The sequence below is a fragment of the Mytilus trossulus genome, chromosome 4 (assembly GCF_036588685.1).
Source record: "Mytilus trossulus isolate FHL-02 chromosome 4, PNRI_Mtr1.1.1.hap1, whole genome shotgun sequence".
In the NCBI taxonomy this organism is placed as follows: Eukaryota; Metazoa; Mollusca; class Bivalvia; order Mytilida; family Mytilidae; genus Mytilus; species Mytilus trossulus.
Genome location: NC_086376.1, coordinates 1,692,635 through 1,711,078, shown reverse-complemented (window position 1 = coordinate 1,711,078; position 18,444 = coordinate 1,692,635). Strand labels below are relative to the sequence as shown.

Below are 18,444 nucleotides of genomic sequence, written 5' to 3'. Positions count from 1 at the left end.
ATTGTGTAATCATACGTTTTTTGATTGAGTTAAGTCTGCCAATTGATATTTTATCGTGTTTTTCTGTGTTGTGATGTTATGCTATTGTTTCAGAAAAAAGGAGAAGGTTTGGATCCATTAAAACGTTTAATCCCGCTGCAAATGTTTGCACCTGTCCTAAGTCAGGAATCTGATGTACAGTAGTTGTCGTTTTTTTATGTAATATATACGTGTTTCTCGTTTCTCGTTTTGTTTATATAGATTAGACCGTTGGTTTTCCCGTTTGAATGGTTCTACACTAGTAATTTTGGGGCCCTTTATAGCTTGTTGTTCGTTGTGAGCCAAGGCTCCGTGTTGAAGGCCGTACTTTACCCTATAATGGTTTACTTTTTAAATTGTTACTTGGATGGAGAGTTGTCTCATTGGCACTCACACCACATCTTCCTATATATATGGACCCTAGCCATTCCATCTGCTCAGTGAAAACAGTCATGGAACCCAGCTATTTCTTCCGCTCAGTGAAAACAATCATAGACCCTAGCTATTCCATCCGCTCAATGAAAACAATCATGGACCCTTGCTATTCCATCCGCTCAGTGAAAACAGTCATGGACCCTAGCTGTTCCATCCGCTCAGTGAAAACAATCATGGACCCTAGCTATTCCATCCGCTCAGTAAAAACAGTCATGGAACCTAGCTATTCCATTCGCTCAGTGAAAACAGTCATGGACCCTAGCTATTCCATCCGCTCAGTGAAAACAATCATGAACCCTCAATTCAATTCAATTCAAAGCTTTATTTATAGTCGGGATGTCACATAACAAATAAACATAAGCTCTCTGAGCTTTTAAAACCGACAAATGCATACATTTACATAACAATCATACACAATACAAATATTGAAACAAGAAAGACATAGAACATACATTTCATGCACATTTAGGCTGCACTATTTAAATTCTATATTATACACATGCATAGCACTAAAAGCAAACATAAAAACTAAATCACAGCATTCACAAATTATAAAAAGCTAAGCAAACATTCACAAGAAGCAGCACTATTATATTTCAAGCTGTAACATAAAATAAATAAAACTAAGCACATGCATTGCAATGGCATGAGTTGCCATTCCATGAGTTTATTAGACTCTTGAATTGGGTAAAAGATGTTTTAGTTCTAAAGTGGTTTGGCAACTCATTCCATAGTTTAGCAGCAGAATATCTGAAAGATTTCAAGCCATACCTTGTTGTTATTACGTCAGGTATTTCAGCTAAATTTTGGTATCTGAAAGAATATTTTGTTTTTTTTAATATTTATAAGGTCACGGAGGTACTTGATTTTCATGATTGACTGTTCTAAAAACCTCTATTGCCATGGTTCTTAGGCGTCTTACTTTAAGTGATGGCATTTTTTATTTTAAAAGTAAGTCTTCATATGTGCTATTGTGATCCTGGTGTGATCCTGGTAATTGAAGCGAAGTGCTCTTTCTTGTACTTTTTCAATTTTTGTAGTGTTGGCCTCGCTGTAGAAATGCCAGGACAATGAGCAGAAATTAAAGTTTGACAAACTTTAATGTCTGCTCATTGTCCTGGCATTTCTGCAGCGAGGAATTGACATGATAAAGGAGTGATATATTGTTAATTTTCCAAGTTTGTTTAAGTATTTGCCAAGTCTTTTTAATACATTTAGTTGTCTGGATGCTTTTTTGCAAATGTTTGATATATGCGTGTTGTAATTTAGTTCAAAGTCAATGGTGATGCTTAATAGTTTGACCTCTTTTTCACATTTAATTTTGTTACCTGCTAGATCAAATGTAATGTTTTTGCCCATTGATTTTTTGCCAATTGCCAAGCTTGAAATTTTTCAGGGTTTGCCTTCATTTGATTAAAAGAAACCCATTCTATCAGAGCCAAACTGTCTTTTTTCAAGTGTGGAGATCACGGTGTCTATATCTCTATTTGCATAAGATAATGTGTTGTCATCAGCATAATTGTAGAGTGAACTGTTTGTGGTGAAGTGAAATATGTCATTAATGAAGATGTTAATCAGTATAGGACCTAGAATAGAACCTTGTGGTACTCCTTTGTATATGTTTTGCCAATTGCTCAGACTAGAGCCAACTGTTACACATTGTTTCCTGTAAGATAAGTAATTTTGAATGAGTTTTAATGAGGAAGTTGAAAGACCATATGCTTCAAGCTTAAGCAGTAGAAGATCGTGAGGGAGACAATCGAAAGCCTTTTATAGATCCATTAGAATTGAGCCAATAAACTTATTTTGATCAAGTGCCATTTTCCAGTCCTCTATAATCCTGAGTAGAGTAGTTTGACATCCATATTTAGGTCGAAAAGCAGATAAGTATAGATGAAAGTGTGTATTAAAGTATTCAACTAGCTGGTTGTAAATTGCTCGTTCAACAAATTTTGAAATTGCTGGAAGTATACTTACTGGTGTATAGTTGCCCACATCAAGTACATTGTTCTTTTTATGCAATGGTACAACTTGTGCCTCTTTTAATTTGTCTGGAATAATGGATCCTAGCTATTCCATACGCTCAGTGAAAACAATCATGGACCTAAGCTATTCCATCCGCTCAGTAAAAACAATCATGGACCCTAGCTGTTCCATCTGCTCAGTGAAAAAAATCATGGACCCTAGCTATTTCATCCGCTCAGTGAAAACAGTCGTGGAACCTAGCTATTCCATCCGCTCAATGAAAACAGTCATGGAACCTAGCTATTCCATCCGCTCAGTAAAAAAAACAGTCATGGAACCTATAGCTATTCCATCCGCTCAGTGAAAACAGTTATGGAACCTAGCTATCCATCCGCTCAGTAAAAAACAGTCATGGAACCTAGCTATTTCATCCGCTCAGTGAAAACAGTCATGGAACCTAGCTATTTCATCCGCTCAGTGAAAACAGTCAAGGAACCTAGCTATTCCATCCGCTCAGTCAAAAACAGTCATGGAACCTAGCTATTCCATCCGCTCAGTCAAAAACAGTCATGGAACCTAGCTATTCCATCCGCTCAGTGAAAACAGTTATGGAACCTAGCTATCCATCCGCTCAGAAAAAAACAGTCATGGAACCTAGCTATTCCATCCACTCAGTGAAAACAGTCATGGACCCTAGCTATTCCATCCGCTCAGTGAAAACAATCATGGACCCTAGCTTTTCCATCCGCTCAGTGAAAACAATCATGGACCCTAGCTATTCCATCCGCTCAGTTAAAACAATCATAGACCCTAGCTATTCCATCCGCTCAGTGAAAACAGTCATGGGCCCTAGCTATTCCATCCGCTCAGTGAAAACAGTCATGGACCCTAGCTATTCCATCCGCTCAGTGAAAACAGTCATGAGCCCTAGCTATTCCATCCGCTCAGTGAAAACAATCATGGACCCTTTAGCTATTCCATCCGCTTAGTGAACTTATTTTTTATTTGTTTTAGACGAAAATTGTATCTGGGGACATAGTCAATTATTGACCTGGTTACCTGACATTTAAGGTAGCGTCTTCCTTAAATTAGTTGTATTATATGTCTCTGGTAAAAACCACAAAAAATAAAACCAAATAAACAAATAAACTGACCTGTGACAATTCTGCTTCTATTGGTACTAAGTTGCTTAAAATCAAACCAAAAATGACCCCAAATATTTTTTTGAAAAAATGTCTAGTATAAACAATCTATAATTAAAAAAAATCATGTGATAAAAACTTATGGACACACTCTGTATATTGAAAGAAAAGTCCACGGCTCATGCGGCGGCACATGATAGTGGTTGTTCGTTCACTACTGTTCACTACATGATACCATGGACGTAATATTTAATATTACTTCCATGATGATACTGATGTTGAAAGGCTTTTGATTGCTTTTTACTTTTAATCACACATTTAAAAGCTGCTTTTGGAGCTTTTTTCTTATTGTTATTTTTGTTATTATGATTATGATTATACATGATACAAATCCGCTTGCAAAACGGTTCTAACTTGAAATAAAAATAACGAAAATATTAATACCGTACTCCAAGAAAATATTCTAACGGGAAGTCCTTTATAAAATGGCAAAATCTAATGATAAGAAAACAACTGTTATATTCGTTACTTGGTAGCATTCCTTTCCAAAAATGTTTTTAAAATGTGTTTTTTCCCATTTTCTTTTTTTCCGGATTTTATCTGCTCTACAACCGGATTTGTTTAAACTTTATAAATAATTTCATTGTCGCGTAAGTGTTTGAAAAAATGTCATCTTTTCAATGTTGATACAAGATATAAATCTACCCTGAATAAAAATAATATTGAAAAAAAGCACGAGAGGTCATTCGTAAGTTCTGAACAAGACATTTGGAAATAAAAACACAAATTATGATACACATTGCATAAAGATAAATTGTTTTCCGATAATCGAAGATTCTATATTTTCCTCTTTTTCATCACGACATGAAATAGAATCACAGACACTTGTTCTTCTTTCTTCTTTTCTTCGTATAAGCTTCCTCTGTTAGGAACAACCCTCTTTTGAGGGTAATATGATTAAAAGTCTAACTATATACACACTCCAAGAATATATACACTTGCTTAAAATCTAAAATAGAATTTAAATAAAAAAGTTTTTAGAATTGTTTCTATCCATTGGAAGACCCACTATAGAGTATAGTATCACTTCTACTACTTCTACTGATTCAAATAATTTAGGGCATGTACAATGTAGGGGACATCAAAGAACATGTACTTACAAAGATACATTTTTTTTGTACATTTATACAATGGATATGTAATAATGTTGATTTTCTATTCAGTTTTAGAATATGCTGTAACATTTGAAATCTACATTTACACTAGTTTAATGTGCTGATGCTGAAAAACAGTTGGTATTAGTTTTCACCTGTTCTTTCTAAAGGTATGGTAAAAATTAAATTAAATTTTCTCTGAGTACATTTATGTAATGTTATGCAGTTTTCAACAAACCTGGCTCTCCTTCTTTCAGTGCTTGTGCTATATCAGGGTATCAGGTATGTTCGCGCCCAATACACTTTCGCACCCTACACGTTCGCGCCCAATTTTAGTTCAAATTCCAGTTGAATAATTGGAAAATCAATATTGTTGTTTTAAATTCATGCTTAGGTTTAAAACTGAATGTGTTTTGCTTGGTATGAGTAAAACATTGAAGATTTTAATGAAAAACACAAAAGATAACTGTTTTTAACAGCTTGGCCCTTTGATCTGAAACAATGAAACAATAAAATATAGCAATACACTATTATAACCAAAACATGATCAAATTTTGAAACAAGTCAAATGATTGAAACAAAGTTACAGCGATACACTAACCAAAACATGATTAAGAGTTATTCAACACGAAATAAAACGTTGACAGAATCCCACTTTTTTAGAAAAGATTGTTATTTTTTTAACAATACACTATCTAAAACTTAAATAAGATTTATTAAACACAAAAAAAAAAATGCTGTCTCACTTTATAATTAAACAATGACAACAAATATAATATAGGAATACACTTGCCAAAACTTGATTAAAAAGTTTTTAAACACAAAACCAATAAAAATTGGGCGTGAACATGAAGGGTGCAAACATGTAGGGTGCGAAAGTGAAAGGGGGTGAACATTAGTGGGTGCGAATGTGAAAGGGCGCGAACAGACCCGGATTCCTATATCAGGAGCCTGTAAATCAGTGGTTGTGGTTATTTCCTGTACTCTATTAATTTTATATGTCAATTAGGACATATATATATATTTTTTTATTATGATATCCTTGTAAAGTCTGTCTGTCCATCAATTCTTCCTACCATGACTCAAATGCGCTTTAACCAATTTTCACATATATAAATTCAACACAACATTTTTAATTAACAGAAGAAAACTTCTTTTTCAATTGAGTTTTTCCTTTTCTGTTTGTTATTTCAGAATAACTGATCTGAACTTAAACTTTATTTCATTTACGTATATAAAATTCGTCGTATAGTGGAAGTAATTACAAAACCATCATTTAAGAGACCATGATAGAAAATTTTGGAATTAATGTTTTTGTTCAATGGTCCTACAATGTATATCGTTGAAGTTGACTTCTAAGCTTTAATATCTCAATAAAAAAAATCTCATTACTTACATTTATACCATATTTTTCATCCTTGAGGTTAAATAATTAACTAATTAAACCTGTTAACTTATTCTGTTCTGCAATTATGCAACTTATGGAGTATGGAGACAAGACAAAACAAGTCTGCCATCAATATTTTTTTCAAATTTTGTCTTTGTGTGCCATTTGCTAATTAAGCAATATTTAATTTCAATTTCTAAAGTGCAGCACCATGTTTAAGTTGTAAATATATGAAAATGTCTACATATTTATAAAATTTTAGATGCCAAGGATCGCAGATAGAAGCAAATTCAATATTATACGCCTAGCTCTGCATGGTTGTACAAACAGACCTTTCTACCAAATTGTAGTATGTAGAAACAGAAAACCAAGAGATGGACCCTTTATTGAGAGACTTGGAAGTTATGACCCAATGCCAAATAAGTTTGGAGAAAGACATGTTGCTTTAGATGTAGATAGATTTTTTTATAATCTTGCCAAAGGGACAAAGATGACTAAGCCAGTAGAAAAACTGTTTGGTAAGTGTGTTTTTTATTTGAATTTTAGTTATAAGCATTGGTAGGTTTTGTAGAGGTTTACCTGAAATGAAATAATTATGACACTACTTAAAGATAGACATGGCCAAACAGGACTTAAACATGGTGCTGCTGTTATAGTGATAATTGTTAAAATAATATGTTTCAAGAGGTAATGATAAGAACTACAAGGCACATTTATATAATTAAATATATCTAGCATCTTACACTAACAGAAACATATTAAATAAATTATTTTGTTTTTAAAATGTTAGCTTCTAAATTACATAAATGTAAATTTATACATGTACTATATAAAAAAGAAGATGTGGTATTATTGCCAATGAGACAACTATTCACAAAAGACCAAAATGACACAAGCATTAACAACTGTAGGTCACTGTACAGCCTTCAACAATGAGCAAAGCCCATACCGCATAGTCAGCTATAAAAGGCCCCGATAAGACAATGTAAAACAATTCAAACAAGAAAACTAACGGCCTTATTTATGTAAAAAAATGAACTAAAAACAAATATATAACACATAAACAAACGACAACCACTGAATAGGTCCAAACATGTATATATTTAAAATCCAGTTTTACTTGACAATGGGAGACAACTCTAAAACATTAAAATTGTTTTCCTTTAATTTGGTATTCAAAAATTATTTTACAAATTTATTGCCATCCTTTTATTTTAACAATTATCACTATAACACCAAAGGAAAAAAAACCTGATGATTTTTAACATGTTTTAATGTATCTATAGTTCAGTCATGCCATGCTAAATTATTTCTTTTGTGACAGAAGTGTTTCAGGTGTTTTTGCTTTTTCCTCTCCAAAATATAGAGTGAAAAAAAATTAGAAGGCTAATGATCATGGTGTAAACAAATAAACAATTTTAAGAATTACCAAGGTAGAAATTAAAAAATATTTTCAGTTCATAAAATTAAACGGCCATGTCAAATGTCAGTCCATGTTGACTTCTAGATGTCTTTAAAAAAATTGTGCTTCTATTTCAGTGATTTTTACCCTACTTACATGTACATATATTTCTCTTTTATTCATATCCACGGAATATTTCATTGCTTTAAGGTTGATCATAATCCTTTTATTCAGGTTTAAGTGGACTTTTACCTATACATCCTATGACCTATATAGAAGCAGAAAGACTAAAACAAGGAAAGGACCAGAAACGTGCTGGTGTTCTCAGGCACTGGAATATGGATGTTTTTGAATATTATGAAGAACAAAAAAAGAAAGTTGAAAAAATAGAAGCTAGCAAAAAGGAAGCTGCTGAAAAAGCTAAAGAAAATGAGGAATCAGAAAATGAAACTGACAAAGAGAGTGAAATTTCTTAGCATTAAAATTATCTAAATGTATTTATTGTTGAGCATGTTGAGGGAGAAAAATTCTAATACTTTTGGTAGAATTGAAAAATGCACAAGGGGAGGGTTGAGCACTCATAAACATGTTTAACCCTGCCAGAGCCACATTCTGTATGTGCCTGTACAAAGTCAGGAGCCTGTAGTTCAGACTCAACTTCAGTGGTTGTTGTTGGTTCATGGTAGTCATATCGGTTTTGTTATGAATTAGGCCGTTAGTTTTCTCAATTGAATTGTTACATATTTTTCATGTCAGGTCTTTTATAGCCAACCATACATGATGGTTTTTTAGCTCACCTGGCCCACAGGGCCAAGTGAGCTTTTCTCATCACTTGTCGTCCGTCGTCCGTCGTCGTCCTGCGTCCGGCGTTAACTTTTACAAAAATCTTCTCCTCTGAAACTACTGGGCCAAATTTAACCAAACTTGGCCACAATCATCATTGGGGTATCTAGTTTAAAAATTGTGTCCGGTGACCCAGCCAACCAACCAAGATGTCCGCCATGGCTAAAAATAGAACATAGGGGTAAAATACAGTTTTTGGCTAATAACTCAAAAACCAAAGCATTTAGAGCAAATCTGACATGGGTAAAATTGTTTATCAGGTCAAGTTCTATCTGCCCTGAAATTTTCAGATGAATCTGACATTCCCTTGTTAGGTTGCTGCCCCTGAATTGGTAATTTTAAGGAATTTTTGCTGTTTTTGGTTATTATCTTGAATATTATTTAAGATAGAGATAAACTGTAAACAGCAATGATGTTCAGCAAAGTAAGATCTACAAATAAGTCAACATGACCAAAATGGTCAGTTGACCACTTTAGGAGTTATTGCCCTTTAAAGTCAATTTTTAACCATTTTTCGTAAATCTTAGTAATTTTTTACAAAAATCTTCTCCTCTGAAACTACTGAGCCAAATTAATTGAAACTTGGCCACAATCATCATTGGGGTATCTAGTTTATAAATTGTGTCCAATGACCTGGCAATCAAACCAAGATGGCCACCATGGCTAAAAATAGAACATGGGGTAAAATGCAGTTTTTGGCTTATAACTCAAAAACCAAAGCATTAAGAGCAAATCTGATCGGAAATAAAATTGTTAATTAGGTCAAGATCTATCTACCCTGCAATTTTCAGATGAATTGGATCATCGGTTGTTAAGTTGCTGCCCCTGAATTGGTAATTTTGAGGAAATTTTGCTGTTTTTCTGTTATTATCTTGAATATTATTATAGATAGAGATAAACTGTAAACAGCAATAATGTACAACAAAGTAAGAACTAAAAATAAGTCAACATGACCAAAATAGTCAATTGACCCCCTAAGGAGTTATTGACCTTCATAGTCAATTTTTAACAATTTTCACAAAATTTGTAGATTTTCACCAACATTTTCCACAGAAACTACTGTTACAGATAGAGATAATTGTAAGCAGCAAAATTGTTTAGTAAAGCAAGATCTACAAACACATCACCATCACTAAAACACAATTTTGTCATGAATCCATCTGTGTACAATGTTTAATATTAACATAGACCAAGGTGAGCGACACAGGCTCTTTAGAGCCTCTAGTTTTTCTCATTTTTGAAAGTGTACAGTTGCCTATAATTGCTTACATCAACCTTATTTGAACTTTGCGGATAGTTGTCTCATTGGTTATCATACCGCACCTCCTTACACATGTATTTATATAAAGAGAAAATTCAGGTAGATGAATTTTTATCAGTAAATTATAAAGAATCAGGGTTATTTCATCACATGAATGAATGTTGTAGTATTTGAAGAAATAAATATGCTTGCCTTCAGGGAATAAGGTTGTTCTTGCACAATGAAAAAACACATATATATATATATATATACTTACGGTGACCTATAATTGTTAATGTTTGTGTCATTTTGGTCTTTTGTGGATAGTTGTCTCATTGGCAATCATACCACATCTTCTTTTTTATATAAAAGAACGATGTTACAAACCAACAAACATACGCAAACACAAAATCAGGTCAATTGTAAATGGTATCCAGTAAAAGGACCATATATGTAGTGCTAAAATTTCTAACAACAAAAAATCGACATTATAAATAAATTACACACAAGCAAATATCATGTTGTTAACAAAACACACATATTACGACGGACATAACCATGAAAACTCAATATTGACCAATAAATCATGACAATGGGGTCATGGAAAAATCAGCCAGAAAGACATTTACCGATTGCAATGATTTCATACACAAAATATTTGGTATAATATCTAAGAAATGAAATTTAACAGGAGAAACTTAACATTGACCTGGGAACAGTATATATACAAGTTTCTGCATTGACTAATGAGGTATGAAATTAGGGAAAAGGTCCGACAAACCCTGTCAGTCAAACGTACACGTACAAAAACTTGAAAAATTACCCATGAACTGTGATAATGAGATCACGGTAAGATGATATACTCGTAAATCTTGCAATTATTCCATATATCAAATATATTAAAAAAAAGATGTGGTATTGTTGCCAATGAGACAACTCTCCACAAGAGACCAAATGACAAAGAAACATTATAGGTCACTGTACAGCCTTCAACAATGAGCACAGCCCATATCGTATTAGTCAGCTATAAAAGGCCCCAAAATGATATTGTAAAACAATCCAAACTAGAAAACCAATGGCCTTATTTATGTATGAAAACAAATATGTAACACATAAACAAACAACAACCACTAAATTACAGGCTCCTAACTTTGGACAAGCACATGCATACACACACCTGGGACAGCGGTGTAACTCCAACATAAGAACTAATTATAAAGATCAGTTGAAAAAGGCTTAACTCATCAGATGGATAAAAATACAAATACTATAAAAAGTGGACGCTGCCTGGTACTTGTGTCTTGTACATCCCAACATCAAAAAGATACTAGGTATAGATCTGAGAGTACTGTAAGAATAAATTATCAATCAGTACACATCCAATATCTAATCCATTTAGTGTAAAGACGTCATAAACAGTCGGAGAAAAACATGACCTTGTGCATTGCCAAGATACAGGTACCGACGGATTGTAGATCCATGAATGTGTATTTGTATATAAGAATAATAATTTGTTTGCTTTTACTTAACTGATAACAAAATCAATATTAATACCAATAAACTATATTCAATGATCTAATTACAGTGTTAAATTGGTAACCTTTTAAAAAAACTGAATAAGTTTATTTAAAAGATCGATAAGTTTACAAGGACCATTTCAAAATTCCTGGTCACGGTAAACAACATTTCTGTAAAAATGAGGATGTGCTATCCCGTTGGAAATAAGTTTTCTACGGATACAACCAAACTTCAAAACCAAATCTTTATATCTATGGAAGAATTTAGTAAAGGTTTTAAATAATTCAGACATGGACATAGCAAACGATTTGTGAAATATAAATACTGTAAGATGGTGCCAAAGGAATATCAACATCCAAAAAGGGAAAATAAACAATAGCGGACGAACAATAGTCCCTTTTGTCGTAAATTTAAGTGTAGAGTTTTCTGTTTAAAACTGAAATATCCAAATCTAGGAAAGGATAGTTATAAATGTTAAATTTAATTCATTTAAAGTAAGAGCTTTTGGTTAAATTGAGAAAATTCTTGATTATTTAACGAAAAATATCATCATCATAACGGTTAGTGTTGTTGAATTCATCAATTAAATGCAATTTAGACGGGTCTTTACTGAGTTTGGTTATAAACTGTGATTCATAACAGTACAAATTTGGGAAAAAAAGTCTGTTATTAAATGGGCGCAACAAATGCCCATAGGAATACCTACCGTGAATCTGGCGATAAATGTTGTTGCCGAAACGTACATAAACTCTTTGTTTTACAGCCAATTGGATCACATATAGTTGTCATTTTTCTCATAAGTCCGACATTCATGTGACAAAAAGGACATGTAGTTTTAAGGAAGATTCAGTGTTTCTCGCCATTTTTGCATTAGCACAATTGCATTACACAATCAGTCTAGTTCTTTACCTTTATCTGCAAAGTTTGAGACATTTTCAAATTATAATGTGTAAGGCTGTTTATTTGAATGAAGAAATTATTTAATGCATTCTCCAAAATATTTAAACAAATATCAAATATGTTGTGGTTCTTTTTAAATGCGTAATATACGTTATCTCTAAAATCGGACGTTTTTTTATGGTTCAGACGCTACAAAAATACTTCTAGAATAACTTTAGATTTAAAAATTAAAAAAAGGCCATAGATTGCATAATTTCACCCGGTTTTGTGCATTTTTTGACAAGTGTAAATTTCCTTATAAATATCACGGAATAACAAAAAAGATCCGAAAATTCAGTAGTATATATAGATCAAATCGACTAAGTTTTGCGCTTGCCCTGTGTGTTTTTATTGCGCCGCGTCTTTTGTTGTTTTCACTATTCGAAACGACACCAGATTAACGCCGTCACAAATTTAATGCATGTGGCTTCTTTTCCACCATTTGTGTAAACCATGTTTTCAAGGCCTGGAAAGTACTAATGCTATGGAGATCAATATGGGTATTTTAAAAAGACTTAAACAATAACATGTCTATATATTAGAATTTTATTGTCGACAATCAAGTGCTATAAAACTTAAAATAATTTAACTTTAATTACGACTGTACGCAACATTTTTGGAAAAAATGAACGTCTGACATTTTATTCACCAAATTCAAAACATTAGCATCTTTTTTGTTTTTGTGTTTGAACGAGTTTGCCTTTCAAATTAATTCATTTCAGCTGAGACTACTATAGTCTCAGATTTCAGAAAAACAACATTATACTTGCTATATCATTTTCTCACCTGATGACATTATTTGTCCGATATGACACTGACAAGTAAATCAAAACATACAATAAATGAGCTGCCAGACCACGATTTATTGAATAGATTTAAAGATGATTGCTTACGAAGCTGGTCTGGCAGCTCATGTCAATGCTTTGCCTGCAAAACCATTTAATATCTGTTCATTATTTTTTGGTTTGTTGCTTTATTTTCAGAATTGCAAATTTATTTATTTTGTTATCTTTAATATAGTGCTTCTGCTGCCTTGTGCTAATTTCAGAATTTTTATGTGCTTTTTATGTGCAAACCATTTTATTTGTGCTTTTGTGTTTTTATCTCATCATTGCATGTATCAGTATTTGTTTAACTTGTAAGATGTTTAAAGAACCTTTGTGCTGCATGTTTATATACTGATATGAACTCTTGCCTTGTATATGTATGTTTTATTTACTTGTTGTTATGTCGGTTTTAAAAGCTTGTCAGAACTGATGTTTGTAACTGCTATGCTTATTCCAACTCTAAATAACTGTCTTTATGTTTTATGTATTTCAGTCTGACCAATTATTTTTTTGTCATCTTTTTCTCTATTTTGTATTCTTTTTTTAGTAAAACACATATTTATTTATAGTGGATTGGGAAACAAGTTTTGCAACTTATATTAATCCCTTTCCAATTCTTCTTTTTACACAGCTTTCTCTGTTCTCTATATTTTAGTCCTTCATTCTATAATTCTATAGTCCATATTCTATGAGTCTGTAAACCAGTTATACATTTTCCGGAAATAAAACGCATTCAATCCGAGATTGACAACAATTTATAGAAGGGAAAATTGTTGGAAAATCTTTGTTCCTATTTATAGTGACAACATTTTTTCTGTTCCATGCATCAGGTGAGAATCTTACAATATAAATATATATGTTTTAACGAATGAAATTGTCAGGCAAACAAAGACAGTGCTATCATTCACGATCAATATAAAAATTAATTATTTAAATTAGGTGAAAGTAGATTATGAGACCACTCCTGACCTCCAATAATGCCGGCTATTTTCGGTTTATTATAAATTCATGATTATATAGATATTAAAAGATGTGGCATGTATGCTAATGAGACAATTCTCTCATTCAAGTAACAATTCAAGTTGTGAAAGTAAACCATTATAAGTTAGACTTGAAACAGTATATCTACAATGTATTTGTTCCTGGTACATGTGACAACAATGGACAACATTGAGGTCTTTTTCAATTAATGACACGAGTTTAGACCGACAGTTGTAGTGCTGCAGATCCCGGGTTCGATTCTGACTTGGGGTCGCTGGAATTTCAGGACTATCAAAGGGTGATGGTAGCCTTCCACACAGTCTGGAAGATCTCTGGTACCGCGGATAGAGTTTAAAACACGAATTGGTAATTGATAGCCTCTGTCATTTGTCTGTTGAACTGAATATAAATGTGCAGATGCCTCTTTTGGGTGTCTGTTCAGCTAAGAAGCATGGTGGTTGTGGTTCTCTCGGAGTACTTCATCTTTCTCCACAACAATAGCTGACTAACTTGTGTCCAAACACTGATGTCAACTCTCCATTTGTGTCGGGTTGGGAATTGTCATCGGTGGTTCATTTGCTGAATATAAGTTTGTAGTATATAGCAGCTGTCTTGTTTAAAACTGTATGTTGCACTTTTTTCAAGTACGATTCTCAAACCAAATCAATTACACATTCACAATTTAAACCATGTTTTAGAAGACCTTGAGCAATGGACCGAAAAAATGTAAATTCCAACAGTGTGGAAACTAGTCTAAAATTGATTAATTGTTGTAAACAATTAATAAAAATATCATATTATTTTAACAATCAAATAACAGTGTTAAATGAAGTCATAAGTTCTTGTGGCAACTGCAAGATGAAAAAACACAGTTAGTGTCCTAGTACTAGTTAAATTGATGGTACATGAATTAAATCAGTAAGATGCATATGATTGTACCTATATTTATTATCGAGAATTACTACTGCATTACTCATTAGAAGAACACACTCACTAGTGCACAAACTTATGCACATATTTTGATTGATGCTAGTTTGCATTGCATTATGAAAATCGCCATGAAACTGCATGAAATACTCAATCAATCAATCAATCAATCAATCAATCAATGTAATTTTAATTAGACAACTATTTGCTGTGTGTAAATATGTTTTACCAGTAGAAATTGGATTAGTTTTATCAACCTCATTATTCTTTATTGTTGTTGGAAAGTCAATTGTTCTCTAGGAGCATCTAGCAGCTTGGACCCCCCCCCTTTTCCCTTGTTGGACGATCAATGCATTTGATTGGGGACATGTGGTCGGGACCCCCCTTTTTGTCCTGGGTTGGGAACCCCCTTTTTAAAATGGCTGGATCCGCCCCTGTTACTTATGACTCTACTGTTCAGCTAGCAAGCAGCTTAACCAAAGGTCCATCCCTACAAACGCAATGAAATCGGCTGTAACTTCAATACAAATGATGTCCTTCCAGTTAGTTTGTTGTTTCAATTTTTATCATCAATATTATCAGAAGTCCTTCACTATGGTCCCAGTAATGGACCATGGTATTATCAATAATGAGCAAGAAAATTGAATGTTTCCTTCCAAGTTAAATTATAAGTTAACTTTTCAGTCTAGCCTGAAGTGTATTTGTTGCGTTATTATCTCTCTGCTCTACCTTTTTTATAACATGTGCTTATAATGTGCTTAATATAAACTGTTGTACGATGTTTAAGTCCATGGTTTACCTACATAAATCAGCAATATTTACTATGTTATTAAAATGATCATTCATTTTTACATAAGTATAAAAATTATGTTTCTTGAAAATGTAAGCGACCAAATGAAACTTTAGCATTTTTTCTGTATTTCCATTAAGCGGAACACTCAAACTCAGATAGTTGAAAGCCAAGGATGTATAAAAACTAGTACATGTTTACGCCATAGGCTAACTGACCAATGGGGAAACATTTCAAATGCATGTCGTTCAGCATCAATGATGCTTTATATGTATATGTATAAAACGGTATGTTACACTCTGAATAACTCGGATCTATTTTACATGATCGATTAATCGATATTTTTTTTTATTTCAGGCCATTATTTGATATGGAAATGAATTCAAGTGCTGATGCACTAGATATTGACATTGAAAATGATGAACGACCGCCTTCAGTCTTACAATCTCTTATTAAAGACCCAACTGATGATCCACCATTTTGTGACATTCCGCCATTACCAAAATTATTTTTAGAGAAAAACCTAGCCGACTGGGTAAGGTCAATAGATTCACTGTGGAATGAACGTGAAGACAGAATTCGGTTCTGCGTTTTGATGTATGCGTTTGCTAACGGTGGCTCATTTTCCATAGATATGGTTCCAAAATCGTTCAAGTGGAGAGATCTTCCGAAAGAATTGGAAGAAGAGGCGTGGGTACGATCATTTCAATACGTTGCTAAGACTATGGATTTGGAAAGAATGTTTCTGTACCATGATCAGATTAAAACAGCAGCTGACAAACTAACAGAAGTGGATAGCGAAGGGCGTGGACCTTTTTTCTCAAAACCATCAAGTGAAGGAGAAAAATATGCTTTCTTAAATGAGTTCATTTTAGATGCAGTCACCCATTCTTACTGTGGAAAAAGACAGTATCGTGCGTTAGCTCTTGCTACACCTGTTTTTCTGTACCGATATTGCCACACTCGTCCACAGATCATGAAAATTGACGACTATGGTGATCGAAAGGTATCGGTTTCGATTGGTGAGCATGACGAAGATTCAGTATATGAGATTTTTATTGACGAGATCTGTAAAGGCCACGTCTACAATACCCTAGCTAACAGAATGTGGACTGACGACACATTCTGTAACAAATTCTTTAAGTATTTAAGTCGATATGCGGATGAATTGGCAGAGGAGGACAAAGAGAGAAAAATGTTTACCGTTGTTGATTTGAAATCCACCAAAAATAGACCTAAATCTTTTCTTTATTGTCTTGTCACACACTCGCCCCCTAGACAAAATATGTTAGCTCCGGTGTTGACGTTCATGACAAAATACTGTACAAAAGATTTCATGGAATTACAGTATATATTGATATTAGAATATTGTTGTAGACAATCGCTTATTGAGATCTACCTGCTTTTCGCTCCTAGAGTGAAGACATTTCCATTTTCGTTCATTAGATCAGCCATAATGGGTGGTGATTCAATACTCCTTGACAGAGTTTTATCGCACCAATCATGGACTCAGAAACAACTGGACAAGACCATGCAATGGGTGGCTGCGACCGGCAAGTTTGACGATTATCTCCGACTGAAGCAAGCTGGGGCTGTGCCAGATAGTATCACATTATATGAAAGTGTAATTGGAAAAAATGCATCCATTTTTGAAGATTTGCTTCGCGATGGTATAGACTGCGATGCGGACGTGTATCAAGGGCGAAAGGTCATACATGCAGCCGCTAAAACTGGAAGTACTGAAATCGTAGATTTGTTGATACAGAGAGGTGCAGATGTAGAATCAAAGTCACAAAGTGGAGAATTGCCTTTACATATAGCAATTGACAATTATCATGAAGATTTAGCGGAACATCTTCTGATGCGCGGAGCCGATGCCAATGAACGTGATCACAGAGGTGCTACAGCATTAATAAGAGCATGCGCAATAGGATTGTATAGGCTTGTCGAACGCTTGATGTATGTTGGGTCCGACACTAGGGATACTGATGAACAAGGTTGTAACATATTACACAAAGCCTATCTTAGTGGAGAAATAGAAATTATAGAATTTGCCAAATCACATGGCTTTACAATCGATTCCACCGACAAGAACAATAACTCTGTCCTGCATTTTTCTGCACTTAGTGGTAACTTGAAACAATTTGAAGGACTTCTGAACCAGATGCCAGAAAATATATCAGCATGCAACTCTTTCATGTGGAATCCGGCTAGCTGTGCTGCAGTATGTGGTCGATGGGATGTCTTTAATTTCCTCAAAAGGAATGGAGCAGACGTTCAACAAATAGCAAAAGATGGAAGTAGCATTTTAGACTTGGCTAACAGAGGAAAACAGCTACGACAGCTGAATAAAGTTGGTTGTATAGATGAATTTCAAGAGACAATACGATTGGGTTCCATAGAAGATTATAACAATGTAATTCAAAGTTTAAATGATTAAATCAATGGACAGCTACAAAAATGTTATTACAAAAATCATATACGTCTACGATTATAACCTAAAGGGCATTTATAATGTGAAACTGCCTCCTTGCATTTTGTTCTAGGAAATTTAAGTAGACAAATGCTTGCCATTAACAAATAAATTGTGAGAATTGGTGTGATAGTTCCAGATTTCATTGTACCCTCCAAGTAATTAAAATGACATATAAAATCGAAAATGTGCTGTTTTCAACATTGATGATTATTTACAATTTGGGAAATTTCAGTAACGGAGACGTCTCTTTGTATGATCGGCACAACAATTCAACCGAGTAAACAATCGGCCTAATTTATTTACAAAATTGAACAAAACAAACAAACAAACGACAACCACTGAACTTCAGGCTCCTGACTTGGGACAGACACATACATAAAGAATGTGGCGGAGATAAACA

At 33.7% G+C, this 18,444-nt stretch overlaps 2 protein-coding genes across 2 annotated transcripts; both read left to right on the top strand.

The window, feature by feature from the left end:
• The first annotated feature begins 4,216 nt into the window (after positions 1-4,216).
• Positions 4,217-8,000, top strand: LOC134713671 (small ribosomal subunit protein bS16m-like). The gene is made up of 4 exons (XM_063574960.1): positions 4,217-4,308; positions 4,784-4,884; positions 6,364-6,619; positions 7,738-8,000. Exons 3-4 carry the CDS (start codon positions 6,364-6,366, stop codon positions 7,977-7,979), a joined length of 498 nt encoding a protein of 165 aa, XP_063431030.1. The 5' UTR covers positions 4,217-4,308; positions 4,784-4,884; the 3' UTR covers positions 7,980-8,000.
• Positions 8,001-15,937: 7,937 nt separating this feature from the next.
• LOC134714472 (uncharacterized) lies at positions 15,938-18,166 on the top strand. Its single transcript, XM_063575752.1, has one exon. It carries the CDS (start codon positions 15,939-15,941, stop codon positions 18,006-18,008), a length of 2,070 nt encoding a protein of 689 aa, XP_063431822.1. The 5' UTR covers position 15,938; the 3' UTR covers positions 18,009-18,166.
• The last annotated feature ends 278 nt before the right edge of the window (positions 18,167-18,444 follow it).